At 40.3% G+C, this 17,294-nt stretch overlaps 1 protein-coding gene across 1 annotated transcript; it reads left to right on the top strand.

The window, feature by feature from the left end:
- The first annotated feature begins 2,472 nt into the window (after positions 1–2,472).
- On the top strand, positions 2,473–4,554 carry LOC130163586 (fish-egg lectin-like). Its single transcript, XM_056367873.1, has 5 exons — positions 2,473–2,608; positions 2,702–2,938; positions 3,137–3,360; positions 3,460–3,587; positions 3,900–4,554. The coding sequence occupies exons 1-5, from the start codon at positions 2,554–2,556 to the stop codon at positions 4,039–4,041; spliced, it is 786 nt and encodes a 261-aa protein (XP_056223848.1). The 5' UTR covers positions 2,473–2,553; the 3' UTR covers positions 4,042–4,554.
- The last annotated feature ends 12,740 nt before the right edge of the window (positions 4,555–17,294 follow it).

The following is a 17,294-nucleotide window of genomic DNA, read 5'->3' as shown; positions in this document are numbered from 1 at the left end:
AAGCCCCAGAGGATTCCACTGTCGTGGGGGACAGGTGCTGACAGAGGTGCCTACATTATTTGAGGCTCTACAAAGCCTCCAGGACCCCCGCTGTGGCTGTTCATCCAAGAGCCATGAAACTGATGACTCTATCCGCCCTCTTATGTGGGAGGTCGTCTGTCATGTGAACAGGGGTTTAAGACTACCAACAGTCAATGCGTGTGGGCCCGTATTCCTATGTCTGACCCCTTCCTCATCAAACATGTTTATTCTTTACAATCAATATAAGTTATGACATTTTTCAAAACTAATGGTATGTAATAAGTTAATCATTATGACAATTAATTCTATTTCTTTCATTCGACTAAACAGTACCCACTGCTGGTGTGGCCTTCAGGTGCAGCTCCTGAATACAGGGGAAAAGAACATAGAAGCAGAGTAAGCCATGATTTCCTACTACAGTGAGAAGACAATGATTTGCACTATAGCTATATATAGACAATGTATGATCATCATGTGAAGGTGACAGTTTGTGTGTCTGTCAACTCAAGGTCTCCTTGAATAACTATGAGAGACTGTCCTGCTGTAAAAATAAGAGGCCATGGGTCATCTATGCAGCAGGTCATTATGACCCATAGTTACGTTTTGTTGCTAGGTGACATCTAGTGGTGGTAGTGGTGGTCATTATGACAGGAGCAAAGGGAAAAGCGCGGTGACGTAGTATAAAGAGAGACAAAGTCAGTGTTAGGAGGAGGTTGTGGTGGAAGGATGAATATGACACAGGAGAGCGATGTTCGATTCCCATGTGAAAGTAACAGTTTATGTTGTTTCTATTATCCATGACCATTTGTTTTTATTATTGTAACCATGACAGCAAAGATCTAATACTGATGAAGAACAATATTTTCCTAAATTTAAACAAGCCATGCATGTTATTATAGTAACCATGGCAACGAAGGTAGGTAACCATGACAACCGAGGTCCTGTACGCCTGCCCCAATAGGGGTGCATTTTCAGGAGACACTCCTAACAAACAACATAAACAAATAAAAGATGCTAACTGCGTTAATCATTTTGATCCGTCTGCTAGTCTCTGATTCTGGTTTCAACAGACTCCTCATCTGAGTCTGGGTCTGACTGAGGATCAAACATGTGACACACACACACACATACACACATAAACACACACACACACACACACACACACACACACACACACACACACACACACACACACATATAATAATAATAAATAAACATAATATAAATATAAATTAAATTTCACATGAAAATGGGGGTGAATGGAAAAATTCGGGTTCATAAGTCTGAGACCACTTTCCCTGTCAAGTGAATGGGAAAATTATAAAATCTATAAATGAGAATGACAATATTTAAAAGTCAAATTAAATAAATAGATTTTCACCTTCTAAAAATGTATATTGTCTTATAGTTTGAAGTAGGGCATTCTATTGTTTTAGAGCATAGTTAAAATAAAAAAAGGTGTGCTCCCTGTTTTCTTGTGAATAAAATTTTGTGTATTTGAAACATGTAAAAGAACCTTAAAACTATTCTAAAGGATACTGGGAGCTAATGGAGTGTAGCTTAAACTGGGGTAGGCTACTGTGTTGTGCTCTCTCTCCTCCTTATGTTGGTTAAAAGTTATACCAGCACAGTTCTGAATAAATTCAAAGGAGTGGAGACCTGACCATTAATGACAAATGATCTCCCAACAAAGAATTTCTTCCTGGAGATTGGAACCAGTTTGAAACAGTCCCAGAATATTCAGGCATGCAACTTGCAACATACACACATACACACAAACAAAAAACACCCGTCATATTGTTACTATGCAAATTGCCAGCAGCAGACCCTTTTTTTATTTTTACAGTGGGGATTCTGAAAAAAAACATCCTCAGCTTTACAGTTTCAGAGCCATGCTAGCTGTCTCCCCTTTCTTCATGCTAAGCTAGGCTAATCAGGCTTTATATGCAGTGTACAGACATGAGAAATCAATCGTATCAATCCTACATCTAACTGTAATCAAATTTTCCTCAATTGTGAGAAAGTTACTGATTTCCCAGCATCCATTTATGAAATTCATCAAAATAAGGCTACCAGATATTAAATTAGTGTTGTTGTTGGTTAAAAGATCGAATGTGATGATATACATGGTTTTGGGTGGACAGCATGAATGGCCACTGTCAAGTTTTGAGAAAGCAAACAAGACTGCAGTCATATGTCAGCATAAATACAAAAAAATTCCTTCCATCAAGTCAGGGCATTCCCACAGTCATAACCCGTAAGTTATTATCTTGTTTTGTTTTTTTCAAAATGGGACGCACTTCCTCATAAAAGTTGTCAAACCGGGTCATTAATTATTTGAAAGATGCATGGAATGAAAACTTTCCTACTACCTTCCTCAAACACCCAACAGAACCAGTTTATGCTGGACTTGAGCACGGGTCTAGAGTATATATAAGTCAACCACCACGGGATGTGAGACAGTAGCTCCACGGAGATACATCCTGACCTTCATCCAGGGAGATCATCCAGACTCACAAACAAAGAGACAACATGAAAACTGTTGCAGCCTTTTTGCTGGTGCTGTGTTACCTGGCTGGTAGTCATGGTAAGTCACTGTCAGAGTAATTTTTATTACAGATTTGATTGTTGAATCCGTTTAAGGTGAAATTAATGAGATTTTTTGTTTTTGTCTTCACAGCATGGAACTGCAGGGAGGGTCCACGGCTGAGTAGTATTAGACAGATTGATGCTGGACTGGGGAAAGTGGTCGCAGTAAACAGGTACAATCAGGCATTTGTCCTTCTAGGAACAAGTTGGTACAGACTCAGCTCCATCAGCCTCAAGCATATCTCAGTGGGACCTGCAGGAATGTGGGGAGCCAGCAACACAAACAGAGTGTACAAGTCCGTGGCAGGAAACATGCTACAATCCAGTGGTATCTATTATTACTATTTCCACGTGAACAAATGCAGTCTGTATTGTCCTACCTGCTCATCATCACTGATTTTGTTGGGTTTACTATAATATAATAATGCTAGTAAGGCACAGTACAACAGATTCACAATGTTTGCAATTAGTCACAATGCACAAACCACTGCTTGATGACTCAAGTCCTTGTATATGTGTTCCTCAGGTCTGTCTCTGCAGCAGGTGGATGCTGGTGGTGATGGTCAGGTTGTTGGAGTATCAGTTGGCGGAAGTAACACCCTCTGTCTGAGAGAGAGTTTTGCTTTGGCCTACAAGGGAGTGGGCTCCTTGAGCTGGAGTTCCCTGGGAAGGGCGATGAGGTACTACAGCTGCAGCCCGAACAACGGCTGCTGGGGAGTCGACACCAGTTTCCGGGTCTACTTCACACAGGTTGGTCTCTGAAGCATCAGTGAAATCTCCTAATGATATTAACCCTATTCACTCATGGATCACGACAACAACACCATGTATGTATGCTTCTTATGACAGAGAATCGTACCAAGCAACTGTGGCACTAGTGGATGGATATACGTGGCAGGACAATCCATGACAATGATTGAAGTGGGGACCGACGGAAGTGTTTTTGGAGTGAATAGGAGTGGCCAGGTGTTCCAAAGGTAAGACAGTAGACCTTACAGTCTAGCAATGATACCCAAATATCTATTTTTCTAGGCGGTTACATCTTGCATGCACATGCTCTAAATGGAAAGCAGAATTCTAAAGTTTGCACCAGGAGAGTGCAATGCCAAAAAGCACCAAAGTTGCTTCCAATTACAGCAATTAGTTAATGTTTATTCATAAATTCATGTACATAAACTTTCTGTAAAATAAAAAAGCTGAAATAATCTTAAAGGGAGATCCCCAGAAGCCTTGTGCAAAGCTTCTGCTGATGAAAACAGAAATGAAAACGATGGTTTCTCTCTCAACAGAATTGGCATCTCCAGTCGTCTCCCCCAAGGATCAGCTTGGCGTTCTGTCCCAATGTGCATGTCCATCCGTCACGTGAGCTACGACCTGGGCCGGCTCTGGGCAGTGACCACCTCTGGTTTGCTTATGCAGTGCACACACTAATGTCGTTTGTGTGGCAGATGTTTAGTATGCCAGTTTCTGTCATGGTAGATGTCTTGGCACAGAGTTACACAAACTGGTGTAACTTTTCATTTATCTCATCTTTATTAAATCAGTACATATTTGGGAATTATATCCACAAGAAGTAACTGGTTCTTAGATATATTGTGATTCTTTCTTAAATGATCAATCATCAATGCACAAGACTGATCAGAATTTGATGATGCAGTAAATTACATTAAGCAAATAGTTTTCTTTTTTTTTTTTTTAAACTCACTTAATTGTGAAATAAACAAATTACATTAATATTGACTGGTAACAGCTGTTAATACTAATGCTATCTAGCAATAGCAAAACTTACAAATAGCTCATTTAAAGTAAGGAAAAGTAAAACCTATGTCGTTGTTCCAAACATGAAATGGGAGGAACTGTGCATTTTTAATTTTATTTTTAACTTTTTTTCTATATTTTCAATTCTATGTTTAAATCAGGGAATATAATAAAGTTTAAACAGAACCATTTTCTCTGAGTGTGTAGTGTTTTACAGAGAAATGTTTTTGGTGTCACCTACTTTTTTCCTTTGTTAAAACATATATATGCATCTAGTATTATTAATTCTGCACAAATCATAAAGGCTGGAGTGTAGAAGTCAGTCATTTGTTGTTGGAAATGATCAAAGCTAATTTTGCTAATTTGCTGTGCTATGAAGCAGCAGTGAGAAGGGGAAAACATCCTGTATTGGAAAACGAGCTGCAGCTCCAGCTGACTTTCAACCAATTCATGGATCTCAAGTTAGCTTAATCAGCTAGCTACACTTCATATCTGCCAGCGCTAACCGAACCACACATCCGGTACGGAACGGCACAGCACAAATATGTGTACCAGTGCTGACCTTTGAGGAGACAGAGAGGAGGAACCTATCATAGCTTATTACCTCTGGTGCATAATTCACATTTATGTAACCTCCTGTATTGGAGTAAAAACTGCTCCACCAAAGAGAGATGGTTTGCAGACAGTTTCGGGACACAATTGGATGGTACAAATACATCTTTTGAACAAACTGTGTGAAATTATGGTCCCATTAGGAACCGAGCTGTGCTAACGAGCTTGCTAACTGACCATTAAAAAAACTCATTAACTTCAGTCTCAGTACACCAACTCATTTATCTCTGCAGAGGCAGGGGAGTAAGGGAAGAAACACTGAAGACAAATTTATAACAGAAGCTGGTTGCAAACTGGATGTGGACATTTACTAGACAGGGAGAGTCTGGGAAGTAATTGAGATGCATGAAGCGATGCACGGGTCAAACTCTCATGTTGCGTGGAGCTTATCTGGAAAGATAATCTGCCTCACAGGCTGCTGATGTAGCTGCTCTCACTGAGTAGAGATGATCATTTGACTAAACCTTCAATAAATATTAAAAGTCAGTTTTATTTATGGGGCACTACATCAAAATGAAAAGCTCTTTTGATGATTTGGTGTGAAGTTCTGTCTCTGCAGCTGCTTCAAAATCAGCTGTTTTAACATTTCTACTTAAAATTACATCAATACGTACAAGAGCTAGGATCAAAATTCATCCCTGTTTAATGAAATATCCTGCAGATCTTATGTATAATACCTGCAAAACTGATATAAAGCCATGCACTCTGGTGACAGTCACGGGTAGAGATGTGCCAACATGAAAGACCACTCAACTACACCAGTTATTAACATCTATTGACAATTCAACACATTGAAAGTCAGGTCAGCATTTTTCAGTTAACCTTTGCAGAACATCTTTCATTGTATCTGCAATGCTCAGGTACATGTATGCACGCACTCACTCACACACACACACACACATACCTGATTCTGGATGAATAATTCTGCACATCAAACCTCTCTCTTAGCGTTTGAATGTTTCCTGCAAAGTCACTCTCATCTATTTGAACTGAATCAACCTTGATTCAGCTTTTAACAAAAAGTAAAAGCCTCCATTTAATATTGACATGACATTTGACATTTTAGCAACTTAGACGAAGCTCTACAGTGGTGAGGTAGATGTTTGTTTTTAACCCTTCCAAAGCTGGGAAAGAAGATTTGTTTGAGTGATTGTCTGTTCAGCCATTATCTACAGAAGGAGGGCAGAGAAGTGTGTATATCTTTCACACCATTGACTTTAGAGGGAGTTTAAGAAATTCTCTCATATTAAATAGAAAAAAAAAACCTCATAGCAACTTTAAAGACTCCCAGTTCCAATGATTTTCTTAATGGTTTGGCTTCACAGTCATGCACAGAAAAGAAACTGATTGTGACCACGGTGTTTTTATAAACCCCACCTTCTGCTTTTTGATGGTGCAAACTGACAATCACATGTTTTCTTTTCAAACGCAACATATTCATAAAAACAAATAGTCTAATACGTGTAGCCATAGGTGGGTTACACTTGCCTGGGCCCATACATTTGTCACTGAAGTCGTCTAATCACAAAACTTCTAGAAAACGTGGGATCAGTGCTGATGAATTAGTCAGTGAATTCTGCTCCAGCTTCCTCTGGAAAATGTGACCATTTGAGATAGTTTGGTTCTAGTTTACCACTGGACGACTGTGTCTTTGGTTCATTATCTGCCATTGGTTGCATCTGAGGGGTTTTTGGGTTTGAGTGATATAGGATGCTGAAGGCAAGACACTTTGGATACAAAAGTAACTGAGAAAATGGAGTTTGATACACACCACAAGCTGTTTTGGTATACACCATTTACACTGAACATCCTCAAAGAAGAGCGGACTGGACCGACAGAACGGCTCCCACGGCCCCTCCAGAGCCTTCGTCTGGCCAAAGTGCACTGGCTATGAGAAATAAGCACAGTGACAAAGCAGTGAGTCAACCATACACACTTACCTATAGTCCAACACAACAGCAAGGGGAGACACTAGGTTACGCACTGGATAGCCTTAGGGAAAAACCTTTATACTACTTTTATATCAGAGTTTGGTTCTTTTTTAGATTGACAAAACATGCCTGGGACATTAATATTACATATATAACATAGAAACCACCAAACCACACTGCAGCAGCTGCTGGTGTTTGGGATTCAGCGTCGAGACCCTGTTTTCAAATGTGTTGAAAAATGTAGACCTGGGCTGATCCATTCCACTGCAGCTAAATTCACCAATTCCAGCCTCCTGCAGGCCTCCAGCTCTCTCCATTTCCTGTACATCACACGTGTGAATCCTTACAAGCAGCTGGCACGGCCAGCTCAACGCCAAATTGCAGCAAATTGCTATTGTTGATGGAATTCAATCACATCATGCTGCATATGAGAGTATGAAGTGGTATCATTCGCATTCAAAGTGAGGGAGGCATTTTAATAGACGTAGAGACATAGATAAACACCTCTCAGATATAAACAGGTTTATTTCCATCCAAAACTATGTATCTATAGATGATTCATATTGTGTCATCTATCATCTCTCTGTAAACCAGCCTCTGGCCTCCCTGTGTTTTCACTTCTACAAAGAAAAATTGGAGACCAGGTTTGTACAGTACGTGATTCCACATCACCAGTCACAGGTTATGTGACTTATACCACCACACCATGAGGACCACACAATTCACGCAGACCTGGAAAACATTGGCTTTCATCCAGGGTGACTTACATGTAGCATAGCAGTGATGTGAGAAGCCATGTGATTGGATAATTGGTCCCAAAGAGGTGGTGTATATTTCAAAGAGGAGGGGTCCCAGTACCGACCTTTGGGGCACTCCAGTGGGGAATGGATGGGATAAGGATGTTTGTCCTTGTCATGACACACTGAAGGAGCACCCAGGATTCAAACCAAGAAAGGGCTTTGCCTGAGATGCCCATGTCGGAGAGTACAGAGAGAAGGATGTGCTGGTTCACTGTATCAAAGGCTCCTGATAGGTCCACCAAGATAAGAACTGAGGACTGAGCTGCTCATCACCGGGCAAACAGCATTCCTAGAGTGAAGCATGGTGCTGGCAGCATGAATGCTCTGAGGGGGCTTCTTAGCAGCAGGGACAGATAGACTGAGGGAAGGATGAATGCAGCCAAATCCTCCTTGTCCTTGAAGAAAACCTGTGTGGGTCTGCACAGCTGGACATGAGACTGCTGTGTTACAACCCAAATCCCTCACAGTCTCAAATTTCTCCCTTTGTACTAAAATTTCATATTTAGCACAAAAATAAATAAACCTAATATGAAAGCCAGTACTGATGACTGATTTTCCTGTAACATCTTTAATCACAAAGAAACTAGACAGTAAAATTGTTACAAGTAGCAACAAGTTAAAGAAGGAGATGTGGTTTGTCTAAAAGACTCTTGATTAATGTGACAATTGTTCCCTATGAAGTGTATTTTTTAATTTAGGGGGTTTGTGCTCACTTGTCCCAGATGAATATCTGCCAGTATGTACAGGCAGATATTCAATTTCATATATCAAGAAATTAAAATGAGGTAAGGTTGTTAATGACAGAAGTGGGTTTACAAATCAAAAAAAATGGAGCTCTGGTCCCAACATCATCTTTGCAGATGTAGATGCAAGCATGGACGTGGTTAATGGTCGTGGTCATTCATTCTTGATGTTAACAGTAAAAGAAAAAGTCCACACCCTGAACGCCTTTTAAGTCTCCTTTAAGTCTCCTTTATTTCATTAGTAACCACTTAAATGAAGAGGTCACATAGAGATCTTTGATGGTCATTATACTGAGCTGTTGGAAATATATATGCATGTAGTATTATTAATTCTGCAGAAATTATAAATTGTGGAGTATCGCATTCAGTTATTTGTCAGTGGAAATGATCACAGCTAGGCTTGCTAATTTGCTGAGCTAAATATGAAGCAGCAGTAAGAAAGGGAAACATCATGTATTGAAAACCGTACTGCAACAAAGGACAGCAAATGTAGAGAATGATTTAGGGATCTCAGAAACAGGTAAACCACCCCTGGTTTCTTCTAAGCCAGGACTACAGACGACAACAGAGGCCCTTTAATAAGAATTGGGATACCTTTCAGTGGTTCAACTATTCAGTCCTAAAAACGGATGTATTCTGCTTTTCCTTTTACACCTAATAGCAGGATGCATCACTTAGATCTGGCTTTGCAAACTGGAAAAATACTAAACAACTATTGTGAGAATACACACAGGAGCCTCCTTCAGAGAAGATGATGACAGAAAAGAGGTGAGAGATTTGGAGAGCTATTTCTGCCTTCATCTTCTCTGAATGAGGGCTGCCATGATGTGTTGGAAAATATAAGAGATATAAGATATATAGAAAAACGTTAAATAACCAGTTTATGCTGCACTGTAGCAGTTGCTCAAAAAAAAAAATTAAAGAAATTAAAGTGTTAAAAAATGTATGTTCTGGAGACAGATGAAGCAAGAGGATACTGGTTGGTTGGTCAAGGTAGGTTTCTTTGCATTGAGCAGGTGAGAGGGTTTGAACACAGTCAGTTACTGATGCAAACCTTGTTTGAAACAGGAAACATTTTTAGTAATTTTTGCAAATGTTCCTTATGGCTTCACTTAGACATGACAGCACATTTACAGAAAGAGCCACATTACTGTTGAAATATTTGGCAGCTGGTCCATGAGATGGAGCGGTAGCACCAAAACAAAATTTTAAAGAAGAAGAATGTTGTTCTCTTGCAGGCTCCATTAGTGATGCATTTCAAAACTTTACCATTGAAGCCTTAGTTAATGGTCATGACCGCAGGGAACACTTCGCCAGAATCCTGATGAATTATTCCATCAGTTTCATCATTTAATGTTAGTAGATAGCAAATTCTGCTGCCTGCGTTATAAAGTTGATGTTTAGTTGTGACTCTAAATTAATTCTGATAAGCTCTGTTCACCCACACCATAAGGGGAAAAATTACTTTTATAAACTAATCTGACATTGACTCAATCAGTATTTCATGTGTGATTAAGCTGGCTATATGGTCTTTGTGCTTAAAAATAGGCTATATTACTTAGTCATAAATACACCACAGTGATCTTAAAGATCCCGTATTTTACACTTTTTGTGTGTTTTATTTAATATCCATAAGAAGATAGATTGATTTTAAGAACCAAAAGCCATCTTAATGTAGTTTTACATCTCTTCTCTCAACTGTCATGATATGCCCCTCCTTGTACACTTCCTGCCTGGACTCTGTTTAGTGTTTCCCGTTTTATTTTGAAATTTTTGTCCATACATGCCTGTTGTGGTTTTACTTCCTTTCTGTTTCTGTCAGTTAATGATCAGTTATTATCAGTTGATTGGTTCTGGCTGTACTTATAGCCTTGCGTTGCACCTCTTCAGTTGCCAGAATGTTACATTCAGTTACTGCTTGTTTCGTGACTTGATTCCTCATGTTACCTGTCTTTCCTATATATTGACCTTTGCCTGTTTCCTGGATGTTGGATTTAGATTGTTCGCCTATTTTGGACTGCGTTTGTTTGCTTTGTTAGTCAATCGCTGAACAGCATTTTGTCTTACTATAGAATCCACATTTGGCTCCCTTTTCCAGTGTCCTTGCAACAGTACTGACAGTAACAACAGCCAATCAGAAGAGAGACTTTGGGCCTGAGAGCAGTGACTGCAACATCACAAAGTTCCAGAAGTCCTGACGGCTTGTTTGAAGGCTCAGTTTCTGAATACAGGCTCTGTGCATTTCTCTGTGGACTGAGGCTTTGATACTTTCACAGTATTAATATAGAACCTAGACCTGCTTTGTAATCAAACAACATATGGACATCTACCTTTAGACTGTATGGGACCTTTAATGGGAAGAAGATGCACATTTAATCCCTCTGTGTGCATGTTTTTCTTTGTGCTGCTACCTTGTTAAACTGCCACCACACTAATGTAAAGACGTCACCATATTTTTTTTGTAATTTTTCTATTATTGGACAGAAGACAGTCTAGAGGAGACAAGTAATAAGAGCAGAGAGAGGAGGGAATGAAATGAAGCAAAGGTCCCACAGCAGTTATGTGGTCTGCACCTTTAGCCATCAGGCCGTGGGACTGTAGTTACAAGCTATACTGCAATCTAGTATTTGGATTGCACCTACACGCCTGACACGCACTAACAAGTAATCTTCCAGAATTTATGTCTCGATGCAAATGGAAATTTATAACTATAATAAGAAAATATCAAACACATGTTTGATAAATAAAACGTTCGTGTTACGTCATCCATAAATCTTCCCATGTCCTACAAGGCTTTCAAGGCTTTTATGTTGACCACAAAAGCACAGCACAAATGGACAGGAGCACCTTCAGACTGACAGGGGTCATATTTACACATTTAACATGTTTAAGAAAAAAAAAAGAATATAAAAGATTGAGTTATCAAACTGAGCTGCTGCACCATCTGGAACTACAAAGCACTGCAGTGAAAGGGCTGAAGGTCAGGGTAATGGACCGAAACAAATCCCTTCTAAATGAATACAAACAACCAGGACAGAGAAAAAAAAAAAAATCAGACGCAAAGCACTCACACACTGTTATGGATTCATATTCATTTGAAACACCGCCAAAGAGAAGAGGAAATGAAGTTAAGCCGGCAACCAGGTGCTGAATGTTGCAACACAGAAATCAGACTTTTCATTGTCTTATAGCATTCACATATAAATGGTGCTATGGCAATGTGATACACTTAAATGACCAAAACTCAGGGGTCATGAGTCGGGGTCATGAGTTGCACAATTCAACCTTTTTTTTCTTTTTGGTGGTGGTGGTGGGGGTGGTGGTGGGGATCAAAGAAACCCCCCCACCTCTGTCATGCAGACAATTGGCAGACACTACACTATACAGATGTCCCCTAAACACTTCACATGCAGACGACAGGCCACAGCAGTACACGGTACAGTGTCTTTATGGGAGGTTTAAGGAGGTTTATACTGTAGTTGTCATTGCAGCCCCTCGTTTCCACTTGGGGGCTCCAAGCATTTGCCTTATTTGCCTGTAATGACATCTCTGGATACAGATCTGTAAAGATTTTCTGTTATTAAAATGAACATTTAAGAGCCTGATACAGTCTCTCTGACTGTACACAGGTTTTCAGTGGTTGTGGCTGCTATCAAAAGCCACCAGTACATGCTGTTTGAACCAGTTTGGCAGGGATGTAGATAAGACAGCCTATGACTGACAGATCCTGAGATCCGTGAAAGTACGATTTAGCAGATAATTATAACTCTTCGAGTTTGAAACCACAGTACATCCAGACAGTGCACTGCACAACGAACATATCTACCTTTCTATAAAGGTATAAATTGTTGACTGTAACTACATTTTCCTTTTGGATCTAGTTCAAGGAACGTCCTTTCACCCTTTTCCTGTCACTAATTTACTCTCCTCTCTCCCCTCCCTGTTTTCTGTCTCTATAACTGAGTGCTCCGTTTTCCTCCGTGATCCTAAATAGCACGAGGCAGAGCTACATCCTGTTTATTGGTAAACAGCCTCGCTTTTTATGGACTGCTGAGCAGGTATGAGGCATTAGGTGTAAATTCATAAATCCCCCAGAAAACTGCCCTGCATTTTAATGAGACCATACATTTTCAGAAAGTGTGCTGTGGAGTTTCAGTGTAGAAATGCACGGCGCCCAAGCATCCCTATCATCTGAACCTGTGTTTCTCTACTGCCCTCTCTCCATGTAGCATATAGATAATTCATTCCTCTGACAGAGTGACAGCTCGGCTTAAGACTGATGGTCAAAGGTGGCAGACACCTAAAGCATTGCTAAGCCCCAGAGGATGCCACTGTCCTAGGGGGACAGAGGCTGATGGAGGTGCCTACGTGACTTGAGCCTCAGCAAAGCCCTTGGGGGACAAGCACATACCTGTATACACACTAGAGGCTGTTCATCCATGCGCCACGAGTCTCCAGCCACCCTCTGATGTCAGAGGCCATCTATCACAGTGGCAGAGGTCTAACGGTGCTAAGTATGTAACTATGCCCACACACAATGCTCTACTCACTGCAGTGTGATGTCCTTATTGTTGCTCTGGCTTCTTTCTCAGCTTGCATCCATGTTACCTTATAGTCCAACCCTGTGACGCTACAGTAATCAATTTGTTTATGTTAGCAGTCGATCAAGTAACTATGTGTCATGGGGAAGTGTGGTTTTCTATCCCATGATGCATTACAAATAATTACACTGGTCACAATTTCTTATATATTTGATCTAAAAAGGAAAAAAACAAAACAGTATAATAGAAGTGACCAGATATTTGGTCATTGTTCAGCTGTACAGCAGAACTACATCAAACTTCCAATGTGTCATCGTCCATTAATCATGGAGAAACACGTTTTTGCTTGAATGGAAAGAGGGCACCAACCTGTCACTGTACTTGACAGCTACAGCTGCCTTTTGCCTGTATATTTTAAATTATTATTATTATTATCATCATTGACAGATCCTAGCCATTTATCTGAACAACACAGCAAATATGAAAAGGTAATATTTATATAGAATTTCCATACATAACACATATATACACTGATTAAAGCCAGTTACCTGTTTTAATGTTGAGGCTGATCTGTATGTAAGTGCACATATCCTAAACTTTGACACTTAGGCAAAGCTAATATTGCATTTATAAGTTCACCATTTTTATGAGTGTTTATAAAAACACATATTTAAAAATTAAATAGCCTATGAAACCAATTAGAAATTGAACAATTTTAAACAAGAAAAACATATATAAGCATAGAATTTTTATTGTATGTTGTTTTTGATAAATCTTTATATATAAATGAAATATTAACATACATGGTCGCAACATGTTATACTGTAAAAATTCATATTTTTTCGTACATGTACATATACAAATTTTACTAATGGTATTTCATATATCTTAAAAACTTTTATCTTCATATATCCAGAGGATGTATATATAATAGTATGTCTCCTTATAGGTGACATATATGACAACATCAGTCTTGAAGTAAGGACATATACTGTATGTCACATATTACATATATGGGGGAGCCCATCTGCCTGCAAGAGTTAAAAAGTTTAGAGGAACTTTGTTTCGTTTTGAACATTTAAATGCAGGAGATAAACTGGAATAACCGCTGTTCGGCTCCCAAATCTAATCTCCCTATTATCATTTAGTAGACTGTGCCCAAACTGGCTCTTCAAGCCTGTAGCTTATTCTGTCTGCTCTCTCTGAGATAAAACACAGAGCTGCTCTGAGCTGTGCTGTGCAGCACCTATGGACTATAGACAGGTCACCTGGCATCACAGTCCGCATCTAAATCAAGTCTTTGAAATGCAGGATGGAGGGAGAGGATTACAAATAGATATACTGTATGACCCAAGCTCCAATGTAATATATGACATATATGCCCCAATATCAACAGGGATGTATATGTATATTTATGTAACATGTCCACAATATAAACATACATACATAAACATACATATTTGTATATGTATATATATGTCAATGTATAGAATGGTTTCAGTTTCTCGTAGGTTTATGTTTTCATTTTATGTGAACATATAATTCATAATGTATATGGAAATACAACATATGTACATATATAACATTTGCGTACGCGTTGTGTTGTTTACGTGTCTAAGGAAACTCAGACCCAGAACAAACGGCAACGCAAACCAACTGCAGGAAGTTACCTCAAACTCCAGAAGTTTACAATCACAGCTGACGAATGTTGACATCCAGCAGTCAGAATTGAATGAAGCACAACAAAATGAACCAAGACCAAACTCAAAGTGAAGGCCAGGTGAAACGGCTGCTGGTTGTGCACCAAGTGGCCAAAGGTTAAAAGACTTCTGGAATCTCTGGAATGCTAGGAGGCTACCAAAGCTAAACTGTTTGTGAGCTCATGTTTCTCAACTTACTGTCAAGTTCTCTTTCCTCATCTTCCTCCTGTACCACCACCACAACCCCACCAATCCACGCACGTGCACACGCACACGCACACACACACACACACACACACACACACACACACACACACACACACACACACACCACACACACACACACACACACACACACACACACAGTCTGTTCTCCATTGGAATTCAGAGCATCATTTCATCACCATCTCTCATCTCACTGAAGTTCTTCATCTTTGTGCTAGACTTCACGATCAACAGTGTCAGAGGAGATACAGTATGATATGAAGCTTCACTTCTTCTGGCACTTTCAACCAGACACACACACACACACACACACACACACACACACACACACGCGCGCACACTAACCCCTTCAGCCTTCCAGCTTGAGTTTTGTGCCTCACGTTACGACCAAATCCCATAAAAAGCACATAATAGGTTTTTTTTATATCACGATGATTGGCTGGTGTTGGCAGCAATTTGTGATCAGTGCTCCTCTACCCACATTAAATGAGCCTTCATGTGTCACCCATAAACACCAGCAAATAGTCTGGTGAACTGTGTAAATGATACTGAATCTCAATGATACACAGATGTCCTGAAACTGTGCCTCATTAGCACCAACAGGCCGAGTTACAGAGAAAAGGTGTGTTTCTTTAGTTATTTGCCTGTATTTGTCAAACTGCACCACTTTCACCATAATTACTTTACATTCATTATCTAATTACACTTGTTGCAAAGAGCCAAATCAGGAGTTTCGAAGTCCTTTGCTGAAAACAACCCACTGCTGAGTACTTTTAGAAAATAGGTATATGACGTCAGGTGTTTTGAATTCTCTTTTTTCCCCCCAGGACTCACGTTCAGGTTCAAAAACGCTGACATCAGCAGAACTCTGTCCTATCAGGCAGCATCCTGTCAGTCAGTCGGAGTGACTGGAAACTGAACCCGAGGAAAGTTACGGTTTTTGAAATTGTGCCATTTGAAATAGAGAGGGTAATTCACCCCACATGAATTCAAACAGTTTTTCCCAACTCAAATATTTCTATGCTATAGATTTCACAATCAGGCATTCAAGCGTTGCTTAGAAAAATTCATGGCTTTTCTTTGCTTTCATTTTAGACATTTATCAATCCACCAGTTCCTTGTACAGTTCTACCTCCTCCTCCTGCCTGACTGAATTTGACGTCTGAAAAATTGACTGTTCTGCCGGAATGAAGCTCGTCTCAGTCCTCAGGTACAGGTGATGGCTCTGCTGCCTTTTCCAGCGTCATGTTTCCATTTGTTTTTGCGCTGGTGTCTGTAATGTCTTGCCAGCCTGTTTTCTCCCCTATGTTTTATTGAGTTTGAAAACCGACAACCATCAATTTACACTAGATTGGAGAGGTGACAGTAGACACCAGCTCATTTGCCTTTACAGAGCCAGAGAGTGAGGCAGGGGAAGAGGGCCCTCCAGTGGTGTGTCAGGTCCAGATGGCAAACAGATTTTACATGAGGGGTAGAAGCTGCGTCCCACTAAGTGACATTTCCAGGCAGATTTTGAGTATGCAGTTCACAGAAAGGGCAAAAGTTGCTAATTAAGAGCACTTAAAATGCCAGTATGCAAACCATCTGATATTTGAGTGCAGTGTTGATGTGCACTTTTGTCCCACAATGCATCTTCAAAGATAAATCAGTAAAAAAAAAAAAAAAAAAATTGAAAAGCTGCCAATGAAACAATTTATTTAACTGAGGGGTGGGGGTGTTAGGGAGCTGGTACAGTGCGTACCATGATGTCATGGTTATGCTGTGACTAGTCTGTCTGTCTGTCTGTCTGTCTGTCTGTCTGTCTGTCTGGCGTGGGTGTGGCTCACTCCCTCTCCCTGGCTCCTGCTTCACCACCTCGCTTGCCTCCAATCAACTCATCGAGCTCAACAGTATAAGAAGCCAGGCACTCCTTCCACTCATCGCCAGATTGTTCAGCCTCGCTCAGTGGTAACAACTCAGCTGCTCGAGTCTTTGTACTGAAGTCTATTCAGGTGTGTTGTCCTCGTACCAGCCAACATTAATTTGTGTCTCCAGGAACCCCTCCAGCCCTCAGCCAACTTATATGTCCGTCTGCTCCCCCACGCCACATCCACTCTGAACCCAGGCCGCCTGCCCTGCTCTGCTTCAGCCATCCAACCTCTACATCTATCTCTACAACCATTCTGCCTATTACAATAAATCCATGACTTTTTGCTACCTACTGGTCTTCTGTTCTGCTCATGGGTGCAACAGCAAACCGAACCGTAACATATGAAGGCATAAGTTCTAACCGCAATAGCATTTCATCTCCTTTCTCTGTTTCAGGGTGCACTACATCTTTAAGTTCAAGGCTCAGGCCCTCACTTTGCATGGAGCTTACATGAAAAGATGCTTT

The sequence above is a fragment of the Seriola aureovittata genome, chromosome 22 (genome assembly GCF_021018895.1).
Source record: "Seriola aureovittata isolate HTS-2021-v1 ecotype China chromosome 22, ASM2101889v1, whole genome shotgun sequence".
NCBI classification, from domain to species: Eukaryota; Metazoa; Chordata; class Actinopteri; order Carangiformes; family Carangidae; genus Seriola; species Seriola aureovittata.
Note: the sequence above shows the minus strand (reverse complement) of the source record. Positions and strands in the feature narration are given on the sequence as shown.

What these genes read in the sequence shown, in the direction of transcription:
- LOC130163586 (XM_056367873.1), top strand. Translation starts at nt 2,554, where the DNA reads ATGAAAACTGTTGCAGCCTTTTTGCTGGTGCTGTGTTACCTGGCTGGT. An exon ending in TTACCTGGCTGGTAGTCATG is followed by an intron (nt 2,609 to 2,701) that starts GTAAGTCACTGT and finishes TTGTCTTCACAG; the next exon opens with CATGGAACTGCAGGGAGGGT. An exon ending in AGTGGCCAGGTGTTCCAAAG is followed by an intron (nt 3,588 to 3,899) that starts GTAAGACAGTAG and finishes CTCTCTCAACAG; the next exon opens with AATTGGCATCTCCAGTCGTC.